General features: G+C 38.3%; 1 protein-coding gene and 2 long non-coding RNA genes across 4 annotated transcripts; 1 reads left to right on the forward strand and 2 right to left on the reverse strand.

Moving 5' to 3' along the window:
* Positions 1-559: 559 nt before the first annotated feature.
* On the reverse strand, positions 560-3,501 carry LOC130048098 (uncharacterized). The gene is made up of 2 exons (XR_008796926.1): positions 3,363-3,501; positions 560-657 (listed from the first exon to the last, which is right to left on the reverse strand). It is a non-coding gene; the product is annotated as an uncharacterized LOC130048098 (long non-coding RNA).
* Positions 1,823-4,339, forward strand: LOC130048097 (uncharacterized). Of its 2 annotated transcripts, XR_008796925.1 has the most exons (3): positions 1,823-1,948; positions 2,206-4,110; positions 4,180-4,339. XR_008796925.1 is itself a non-coding variant. In XM_056144256.1 (2 exons), the coding sequence occupies exon 2, from the start codon at positions 2,236-2,238 to the stop codon at positions 3,895-3,897; it is 1,662 nt and encodes a 553-aa protein (XP_056000231.1). In that variant the 5' UTR covers positions 1,823-1,948; positions 2,206-2,235; the 3' UTR covers positions 3,898-4,339. The 2 variants fall into 2 exon arrangements, 1 of the variants encoding a protein (XP_056000231.1); XM_056144256.1 differs by having other exon boundaries at positions 2,206-4,339.
* On the reverse strand, positions 3,741-8,329 carry LOC130048099 (uncharacterized). Its single transcript, XR_008796927.1, has 3 exons — positions 8,226-8,329; positions 4,370-4,499; positions 3,741-3,868 (listed from the first exon to the last, which is right to left on the reverse strand). It is a non-coding gene; the product is annotated as an uncharacterized LOC130048099 (long non-coding RNA).
* Between the last annotated feature and the right edge of the window lie 3,578 nt (positions 8,330-11,907).

Genomic DNA, 11,907 nt, shown 5'->3' on the forward strand with positions numbered 1-11,907 from the left:
CGTGTAAATTACTCCGCGGATCTGCAGCTTTTTCTATTTCGACTCTGTTGTTAATACATTTCACGGAAACAGACATTTTTTTAATTTGCAATTGAATTACAAGCATTTAACATATAAATTGTTTTCTTCGTGGAGAAACGAATGTAAAAACCGAATTGCAAACTCTTTTAAACAAAGGTTAGCGATTCGGTTTTTATATTCATTTCTCCATGAACAAAAAGTAATTTATATATTCAATCCTATAATGATTTTACACACAACAGACATTTCCACAAAATGTGTCCGGTTTAGGATTGTAAACTTTTTTGGTTTTTAATTTATAAAGCATTATCCCGATCATCCTGTTTTCCGAGAGATGGGTGTGATATTGTACGTGTTGGTTTCGGAGGATCGTTGGTTTCGCTGACTATATATAAACCTCCACAATACAATAACAAGCATTATATTGTGATTTTTCTTCAATAAATCACTGGAAGAATTTTTTTTTTTTTAATTTTTGCTGTATTTTACTATTTCAACAAAAACTAAAATATTCAGGAAATAAAACTCGAACACCTAATGTAGAGTAACCTCGCATGCGTGAGTGCAACAGAAGTTTAATTATAATATACACATGTACATATACATCTGGAGGCTCATTTTCCCACTCAACTCATTCTACAATAGAAAACAAAATATGTTAACAACATGTACATTGATATACAAAATAATGCGTAACGTATTTCATGGCATTCTCTCACCAGAGAGCACATTACGCAAGCTTCTCCTGGACGTTAAAATACGGGTAATTTACATGTCCTTTATCTGTACACAGGTGAGCGATTTATTGTAAATGTCTGTCAGGAAAATATAGCTTGCATAACGCTCCCTCTGGTGAGATAACGATTCCATACCCTTACAAACAATTACATGTACTAATAAAAAATTTGAGATGTGAGGTTGTGTGCTTAAAGGTGGAGAAACGTTGAATTTCATTAAATAGGCACATGTCATTTTTTTCACAGTGAGGGGGGGGGGGGGGGGGGGGGGGGGGGGGACAGATCGGAGGGGAAATAGTAAAAATAAAATAAAAATTAATTCCTCAAAAAAAAATAAAAATTAATAATAATGATCCCGCCTGCCAAATCCTTAATTGATTCATCAACTAAAACGGCCTAAACATTAAATGGGGGAGAGGGGGGTCATCTTTTGATACATGAATTCAATTCAAAACTTTAACTACTAAATATATATAATGTACTATCAAGAAGAGCATAAAATTAACATTAACATAAGAAGCTGTCAAACACTGAACTTTTATTCTTGTCCCTTAATATGTTTATAAATATATGCATGTTTTATTTTTGATGCTTTGAAGTAAAATATACATAAAAAAGTTAATATCGCAATTTACCGTGCATGAGTAAAATATTTTACAAATGTAGTTAATGGCCCTTTACAAAGCGCCCTGTAATGTAGAACTATAAGCCACAGGTCTTCAGATATGACGATGGAAACAGAGGTCCCGTGTCATGGTGGGCGTTGTCAAAATAAAGAACCCTCACTGTTACGAGTCAAACGGGGACCCACTGAATGACACCCCCCCCCCCCCCCCCCCCTCTCCTCCCCAGTGTCGTCAAGTTGACCTTGCAAATTTTTCTTTTGTACCTTAAACGCAATATTATTTGGTGTGCACGGGGCGTAATTACAATAAGTATAATTAAAGAAAGCAGTTATTCATTGTATACATATTTGATTGCATTTTATTTTTTATGAAGGGAAATTCTATCTTCTGACAGAAATGTTGACACAGCTACCCAACGTGATTCAGGTCAAAACAAGTTTTAAAACTATTTACTCAAGCGATAACACGTAGATAGTGTATACAGGCTGACACGCCGCACAGGTATTTAATTCTCAGGACTAGACGGAAGGTCGAAAGAACAGGGAGGCCATGTTGGATTTTAAGGTGAGACAAAATTATATATACGCATTCTGACATTGTAGTGTTAGTAGTATCGATATTTCTGTGATTAATGAGATAGATCTGATCACTTAACCTTTGATCAACGGAATCGATCTGCTCACTTCGTTACTAATTTCATAAAATTTCATTTGAAATATCAAATTTAATGACCACAGTGTTACATATCATGCTATAATTCTAGCTTCTCAATTGTTTTGACCTGTCAATGTCTCTAATTAAGATTCTTTTTTTATTGACAGTAAACTTTTCGTGTGATCCCGCCATCAGAAATGCATCCCCGGCGCAGTGCTCAGGAAGTCCTACTGTGTGACCTCTGTGAAACAGTCCCCCTACAGAGTCATTGTGAACTTTGTAATATAAATCTCTGTGTTAACTGTGCAGTAAAGCACCTCTCAGACTCGTCTAAAAGACACAATGTCGTGCCGTTTTTACAGAGAAAGGTTACCCCTAACTACCCAAAATGTCCGAAACACTCCGAAAAACACTGCGAACTTCACTGCGAGGAATGTAACATTCCTGTCTGTTCTACCTGCGTCTCCTCAGGTAAACACAAAGGTCACGATATGTCAGATATTTTGGAAAAACTCAGCGCTAAAACAGAAAGTTTACAAAAAGATCTAAAAGAACTCGAGACCAGAATTTACCCGCGATATGAAGAAATGGCCTCCGATGTGCAAACTGAAAAAGCCGAGTTAGAAACGAAATACGGGAAACTGACCACAATTGCTGACCAACAAGGAGAAATCTTACACCGGGAGATTACCGCCATTGTCAACCGACGGAAATCCGCCATTGCGGAGATGAAAACTAAACATCTGGACGCACTAAATAAAAATACAGAAGAAATCACACAGAAAATGGCGGAACTCAAACAGATCATGTCCGACTTGAAATCAATCCTAAAATTAAATGACGTCTCCTTAACCTCTACTTACAAATCTAGGAATTCCCAATTTAGAACATTACCGCCTAAAGTCCGAGTTAAATTACCGAGTTTCTCTCCTCAGAAAATAAACAAAGATCAGCTCAATGAAATGTTTGGTTCTCTGCCGCCATTATCCATTAACACAGAACATGGCGACACAATGAAGTCAGCAGAAGCTGTATCGTCTCCTCCAGTCAAACCACTGCTTGATGAGCCGTGCGTCACCGCCATCATAGACACTGGGTATAGAGAACTATACAGTGTTAGCTGTCTGAGTGAAGATCAAGTCTGGACACGCGGGTATAACAAAACCATGAATCTGCTCAACCTCCAGAGTAAACTACTGACATCAATACAAACCAAGTCAGGGTACTCACCGGGGGACATAGCAGTGACACGGGACGGAGATCTTGTTTATACTGACTATAATAATAACACCGTTAACTTAATTAAGAATAAACAGATACAGACCGTGATCACACTACAGGGGTGGAGACCTGGCTATGTCTGCTGTACCGCGGGTAACGATCTCCTGGTTACCATGATCAGTGATGATAGAAAACAATCCAAAGTCGTGCGTTACTCCGGCTCCACAGAGAAACAAAGCATTCAGTTTGATGATCAGGGTCGTCCTCTCTACTCATCTGGTCCTTATAGTGACATTAAATACCTCAGTGAGAACAAGAACCTGGATATCTGTGTGGCTGACTATAGTGCAGTAGTGGTGGTCAATCAGTCAGGAAAACTCCGATTTAGATACACTGGTCATTCCTCTAATACCAAGCAATCATTTAAACCATACGGCCTCACTACAGACAGCCAGAGTCACATCCTGACAGCAGACCCTGACAATCACCGTATCCACATCCTAGATCAGGACGGACAGTTCCTCCGTTACATTCACTGTGATTTAAAGTTTCCATTCGGTTTATGTGTGGACATCAGAGACAACCTCTTTGTGGCTGAGTGGTACACTGCTAAAGTGAAGAAAATCCAATATCTATAAACACAGTGTTAATTACTCAGCTCTACAGTGTTAATTACATCTACCATCACAGTGTTAATTACACAGCTCTACACAGTGTTAATTACATGTCTAATCAGAGAGTAAATTACAACACCGTGTTAATTACATCTGCTTGTTAATTACAGTCCTGTGTACTTAACAACCCTATGTTAATTACAATCCTGTGTAAAATACAGCCCTGTGTTAATTACAGTCCTGTGTACATTAGGGTTCTGTGTTAATTACATCCCTGTGTACATTACAGCCCTGTGTTCATTACAGCCCTGTGTTAATTACAGCCCTGTGTACATTACAGTCCTCTGTTTGTGATGTGTAACATGTACTTGTGTTTGTGAGTTTAACAGAACATTATTTTGTTTGTGAATTAATTCAATATGTGTTTGATTTTACAATGTATATATTAGATAAACATGATACAGAGTTCAGTCTTACATTATTACTGAGTACTTACTTAGATTTGTAGTACTGTAACAGAGAGTGACCCCAAACGTCCAGTCTTCATCACAGATCTTCAGATTCAAGGTCACAGTCTTCTGTTTACCATCAATAACGTCACACCACTTATCTAAATCTCCACCGTCCTACAAAATAAACAAGTGTAATCATATCAAACTGAATTGTCAAGGATAGTTTGTGATATATTTAAATGTTCACATATATGTCAATGTAATGGGAAGGAAAAGACGATATGGCTGAACCGGTGTCACAACGGGGATCGAATCCAAGGCCTTCGTTCCCACGATATGAAAGGACCAGGGATTGGACCCGAGATCCCTGTATTACTAGTCAGGTGCTCTAACCACTGAACTATCCAGATTGATATCAATGGTTTGACTGGACGAGGAATCAAACCCGAGACCCCTGTATTACATATGTAATAGTCAGGTGCTCTAACCTCTGAGATATCCACACCGATATCCACAGTACAAAGGGAACTTTTCCCATTACAATTTGTCTGTTGTTATTAACTTTTCGCATTATGATCTTCTCTGGGAATTCAAGTTTGTTCAAATGAAGGATCAAAGGGGAAATAATCAAGAAAAGGGAAAAATAGGGTGGGGTCATTTAAAAATCTTCTCAAGAACCACTGGGCCAGAAAAATTGAGATTGATGTAAAAGTTTCCTGATATGTATCATAGATACAAGTTTGTTAGAACCATGGTCTGCCTGGAGTGGGGTAGGACGTCATCAGGAGATCAAAGTTTTACATGGAGATAGAGAGGAAAAATCTTCACAAGACTAGAAGGTCATAATTAATCACATCAATATGAAAGCATGCCCAGGTAGTACAGATTCAAGTTTGTTCAAGATGTTGTCCTCGGAGCGGGGGGGGGCGGGGGCGGGGGGGGGGCGGGCAATAATGGACACAAGTTTTATACGGGGATATTTAGGGACACGTTTTTGAAATTCTTCATCTCAACAACAGCAGGGTCATGTTAATATGTAAACACGTTCAGATATTACAGGTAATTCACTTAAACAAATCATTTTCAAGTTTAGCAGGTGTGCGGATTTAAGTGTTCATTATCTTGCGACTATATCCGGGGAGGGGGGCATATTGTCCTGTCCTGTATGTCTGCCTCTTACTTTATTATTGCTAAATGTGTACTAACTTTTGAATTGTGGGTCATATGGCTCTCATATTTCATATATCGGTATTCTATACAACAAGACCTTCCTAATAGTTTTTAACCCTGTGACCTTAACTGTAATTAGAGTTTGACTTTTTATTAAGAATATCAAACTCAAGCAGTATCTCCTGAACTATTTCAATACAGCGTTTGGATTTTGTATATAGATTCCTTATGACAGAACCTTACATCTTACACCATTTTCTTTTTCAAGATCCCAACAGCAGAATAAGAGGGTTTACCTTGATTCAGGTGAGCATTGTTGCCTATGAGGCTCTTGTATTTGTGACTGATGAATTACTAGTACTTTTAAGCATGACATTTTAACTTGGCCCGAGGCTGGTTCCATGTTACTCAGTTGGATGCGCACCTGACTATAGAGTCTGAGAGCACCTGACTAGAGATTCTTAGAGCACCTGGCTAGAGATTCTGAGAGCACCTGACTAGAAATTCTGAGAGCATCTGACTAGAGATTCTGAGAGCACCTGGCTATAGATTCTGAGAGCACCTGGCTAGAGATTCTGAGAGCATCTGACCAGAGATTCTGAGAGCACCTGGCTAGAGATTCTGAGAGCACCTGACTAGAGATTCTGAGAGCATCTGACTAGAAATTCTGAGAGCACCTGGCTAGAGATTCTGAGAGCACCTGACTAGAGATTCTGAGAGCATCTGACCAGAGATTCTGAGAGCACCTGACTAGAGATTCTGAGAGCACCTGATTAGAGATTCTGAGAGCATCTGACCAGAGATTCTGAGAGCACCTGACCAGAGATTCTTACAGCACCTGGCTAGAGATTCTGAGATCACCTGACTAGAGATTCTGAGAGCACCTGACTATAGATTCTGAGAGCACCGGACCAGATATTCTGAGAGCACCTAACTAGAGATTCTGAGAGCACCGGACCAGAGATTTTGAGAGCACCTGACTAGAGATTCTGAGAGCATCTGACTAGAGATTCTAATAGCACCTGACTAGATATACTGGGACCCTGGGTTTGACTTCCAATCTAGTCCATTGTATTTTCTATAGCAAACAGCTATGTCTACAAATATTCATGGAAAATTAAGCTGTCCTACAGCAAAAAATAATCCCATACTTGAAAAGTAAGTCTGGATCCTTTAAGGGGTATTTATGTCTCCCCTCTTCCCGGGGGAGAAGTATTATTTTTGTACAAAGTTATAGTGGATCTGAGGGGTGGAGAGTGTAAACAAGTTTGTGTACATATCTCCTCCTATATGGCTTATCGGAGTTCATTATGTCTTTGTTCCTGCCCATGCTTGCTCCTTCATACCATGCTGTACATAAAAGGAGGTTTCATTTGATGCACGTCCAATTTGGGGAGCTGGGGAGTTATTTGTTTTTCATAAAAACAACTTCTATTAAACAGGCTTCTACACAACAAATTTGCTTTCATTTTAAATCACGTGATTCAAGATTTCTGAGTCAGCATAAAGAACCCTATCAATTCCGGATGATTTGGTTTTGTACACTTAAACTTTGATCATCCATTATGACCCCCATTAACCCCCCCCCCCCCCCCCCCCTCCCGATATAACCATGATTTGAAAATACTTCAATTTTAATACCTTGGGATGCTTGTATATTAGTACGAGTATTCATAACCCTGCTGTCAGAGTTATAAAGATATTCCCTATGCTGTCTGACGTGTTTCATACCGATTGTTAGTCCGTTCTTGGCACACTGATTTTGACTACAGATAACTCTGTTTACAAGATCAGGACATCAGGCTCACGGCGAATATGACTGGTCGACAGGGGATGCTTAACCCTTCTAGGCATCTGATACCATCCCTGGTGTGTCCAAGGGTCTGTATTTGCCAAACTATCTGTTTTCTATTGCTTATAGGAGTGATGAGATTGATCACTGTTCGTTATCTACGCCTTTCCTATAATCCCTATATAACACTTTGATTCCCTATTGTGATCTCATCCTATCCCCAGGGGCAAAAATTTGAACAAATTTGAATTTGCTCTTCCTGGAAATGCTTGCACATTAACATATAGTAATCATGACCCTGTTTTTCTTAAGAAGATTGTTAAATATGTATCCTATATATCTCCCTTTAAAACTTAGATCCCTTATCGTGGCCCCATCCTACCTCCAGAAGCCAAGATTGGGAGAAACTTTAAACTACATTACCTGGGGATAATTGTATATCAAAGTATTCATGACCCTGATGTAAGATTATTAAAGATATTTCCTATACATTCCTATGTAAAACTCTGATTCCCTATAGTGGCCTCACCTTACCCCTAGCAACCTTAATTTGAACAAACTTGAATCTGCACTGCCTGGGAATGAATGCTTGCATATCAATATGATTTCTATTATGACCCTTTTGTTCCCTGAGAATTTTTAATGCTTTATCCTATGCATCACCATGTAAACTTTGATCACCCATTGTGACTCCATTTTACCCATTTGAGGCAAGTTTGGCTGATATTAGAGCTGTGGTACATGCTTGAGAAGAAGTCGAAAATGTTGAAAGAAAGTTAAGGAAGAGACGAATAGACTGATGCTCGACAATAATTGATCAGAATAGCTCACTTTAGCTTTCAGCTCATGTGAGCTAAAAAGGGTTAACACTACATGCCCCAGTCATTGCATGAATGAGGCATAAAAACGGAACATTTTGAATAATTTCATAAACAAACCTGACATTTTCTACAGTGATAGAGCTATCCAAGTCCTACCAGAATGTCAGGCGCAGGACAATTATCCTCGTCAATCAGCCAGACATCTCGAGTACCTGCTACCCTGTAAAATTTATTTCAACATTAAGGATTTGGTAACCAAATTGACTTCTTCACACTATTAGAACATGAATGTCTACAAAAAATCCATGTAAGCATTCTGAATGTACCAAAGTAGAACAAACCTCAATTTAAAAATATTCATAGCACAATATCTAACCTCTGTATACATCAAGTCCTATGCGACATCAATGAAAAGTTTCTCACACCCTCACCTCCCAACATAAATTTTAGAAAATAGTTCTCTATACCCTCATATCTCAACGTAAAGTTCAGAAAATAGTTCTCCATCCCCCCCACGTCTCAACATAAAGTTCATAGAATAGTTCTAATCCCTAGCTGTCACCTCACTACATAAAGTTCAGAAAGCAGTTTTCCAACCCCTCAACGTTCAATTCAGAAAATAGTTCACCACTCGCTCACCCCCAACGTAAAGTTCAGAAAATAGTTCACCACCCCCTCAACTCCCAATGTAAAGTTCAGTATTTGTAAATATGTTTAATACCTAAACCCTGTACATATATGAATAAAGAGTCTTAAAAGTCCATTGTTACTTATTCCTATTTCTCCATACATTTTATGGCATCATATTAACAATTTTTACTTAAGGGCAGATTCAACTCAGAATTTAAGAATAAAGGATTGATGAAAAATCAATAGAAAACATTATGTGTTGGTGAATTAGTGTACCTGGTGTCAACAGCAAAACGTTTACAACAGGTCCATGGGCCACACTGCTCAACTGAGTCACCTTGGCCCATATTTAAAGATTTTTCCTATATAATAACATGTAACACTTTGATCCCTATTGTGCCCCCATCCTACCTCCAGGGTCGATGAATTTTACAAACTTGAATCTGCACTATCTCAGGAAGCTTTCGTGTAAATGTAAAGGGCCAATGGTTCTTTAGAAGATATTTAAAGAGTTTCCCTATATATTTGTTTATAAAACTTAGATCCATTATTGTGCACCCATCCTTCCCATGAATGGGGGCAATCAATTTAACAAACTTGAATTTGCACTATGTCATGAAGCTTTCGGGTAAATGTAAACTTTTTTGGTCCAGCGATTTTTCAAAAGACGATTTTTAAAGATTTTCCCCATACCTAGTTACCTCGGTATATCGTCCGTCATTATATCGCCATCACCACATACTGCCATCGAAATGTATACAATGGATTTCCATAGACGCTAAAAATTCTATATAACGCCAACCTCGCCTATCGCCACCTGTTTTTAGGTACAAAAGGTCAAACTGCCTTTCTAAATACCCGACGACAATGCCAACGACTAAGGATCAGAAGCCCTAATTATACATAATTGGTCTGCTCCGCTGAATCAGAGTGAAACTAAATTTAGTATATGTCATGAAAACAGGTAAGTATTGGTAACTGCAATACCGTATATACTCGCCTATAAGTCGGTACAAAGTTTTGTCAGAATCGGTTGACAATTTCAAGTCAATGCTCTAGTGTTTTTACCTATGTTTCAAAAACTATATTGAGAAATTAATAATTATGAGGTGCTCAATATCCAAGCCTTATCTGTTTGGGGTTTAAATGCAACCCTTGATCTATGATGGGCAATGATTTACCTAAGCAATTATGGTCTCCTAATTTCCAGTACCTGACACCGTGTTTACTTAGTGGCACACGCCTCGCGAAAACCGTTATTGTGGGATTCAGGTAAAATTTATTGTATTAACAATATATTTTTTTAAGAGTCAAGAATGATGATATAAACTATCTGTTAACAATATTCAATCTTTTATGAAATATATTTCAGCCAGTATACATATGAATATTTCAATATTAAATCGGGTTCGTAATTCAATTTTATTATCCATGATAATTGTCGGAGTTGTTTTAAAAAAACACTACATTACGCCGCCCAGAAAAATACCAATCTTCTTAGGACGTGCCTATAAGTCGGACATAGAGTTTTGGACTAAAACTTAACTCCCAAAAATCCGACTTATAGGCCAGTATATACGGTAATAACTTAAACATACTCATTTAAAATTGTCCAGTAGTTTTGCCTACGCATGAACAACTGATAAACGAAACTACTATCGGCTGCAAACTTCCACCAATCTTCATGTGCACACTAAACTAAATCTCTATTCGATGGGATTTGCTATCAACTGCTGTAAAGTTTGTGTATCATGTGACTTTTGTGTGTATTTATTTGTGTGACTTAATATTTATGTGTCCCAGAAAAAAGTTGCAGTCATTGCATTTGTGTTTGTCAACCTGCTCAACCCATTCAGTCAGCGTAGAACCTACCATGACACAAATGAAACTATTGTAGATATACTTACGTGTTTTACAAATGCACAAGGGCAGAATATGCATTTTTTAGCAAAGTTTAAAGAAGTAAAGCAAAACAATTATTTTTACACATTGTGTCATATGTGGACGGCAATAGCTGGTGATAGAACATGGTAACATTGTGCATTTGTATGTAAAACTTTGATCCCTATTATGGCTCTATTCTACCCTCGAGCACCATAATTTTAATAAACTTGAATCTGCACTATGTCAGGAAGCTTTCATGTAAATTTGTACTTTCCTGGCGCAGTGGTTTTTGAGAAGAGGTTGTTCAAAGATTTTACCTATATATTCGCATGTAAAAGTTTGATCCTCTAATGTGGCCTCAACGGGGGTCATGGTTTTAACAAACTTAAAAGTGTACTATGTCAGGAAGCTTTCATGTAAATACCAGCTCTTCTGGCCCAGTGGTTCTTAAAAACAGATTTTTAAAAGACCCCACCCTATTTTTTGTAATTTTCTCCCCTTTGAAGGGAACAGGGCCCTTCATTTGAAACAAACATGAATTTCCTTTCCCCAAGGATGCTTTATGCCATGATTGGGTGAAATTGCTCCAGTGGTTCTAGACAAGAAAATTTTCATAAATCGTCAATGTATTTTCACTATTTCCCTATTGAGTTCCCTTGGAAAAGGGCATGGTCCTTCATTTGTACAAAATTGAATCCCCTTCACCCAAGAATGCTTTGTGCCACCTTTTGTTGAAATTGGCCTACTGGTGCTGAAGAAGATGAAAATGTGAAAAGTTTATGATGACCCTCACAACAGCGGACAACGTACACATTTCGGTCAGAAAAGTTCACTTAAGCCTTCGGCTCTGGTGAGCTAAAAATGGACCTAATGTACATAATTTCAGAATGTCCCCACCGTTTTACTATAATTGGGGTCATTGGCCTGTTGTGTTTGCCCTTCCCAGGCACCAATGGTCTTATTCTATCCCCTGGAGCCAGAATTAACAAGAGGCCCATGGGTGGGCCACATCACTCACCTGAGTCAAATTGGTCCATATAAGAAAACTTTCCATATATATTTGCATGTAAAACCGTAATCCATATTATGGCCCCAACCTACCCCTGGAGGCCATGGATTTTGCAAACTTGAATCTACACTATGTCAGAAAGCTTGCATTTAAATGTGAACTTCTTTGGTCCAATGATTCTTGAGAAGATTTTTCCTATATATTTGTATGTAAAACTTTGATCCCCCTTGTGGCCCCATCCTACCACCAGGGGCCATGATTTGAACAAACTTGAAT

This window comes from Ostrea edulis, chromosome 7, assembly GCF_947568905.1.
Source record: "Ostrea edulis chromosome 7, xbOstEdul1.1, whole genome shotgun sequence".
Classification (NCBI taxonomy): Eukaryota; Metazoa; Mollusca; class Bivalvia; order Ostreida; family Ostreidae; genus Ostrea; species Ostrea edulis.

What these genes read in the sequence shown, in the direction of transcription:
- LOC130048097 (XM_056144256.1), top strand. Translation starts at nt 2,236, where the DNA reads ATGCATCCCCGGCGCAGTGCTCAGGAAGTCCTACTGTGTGACCTCTGT.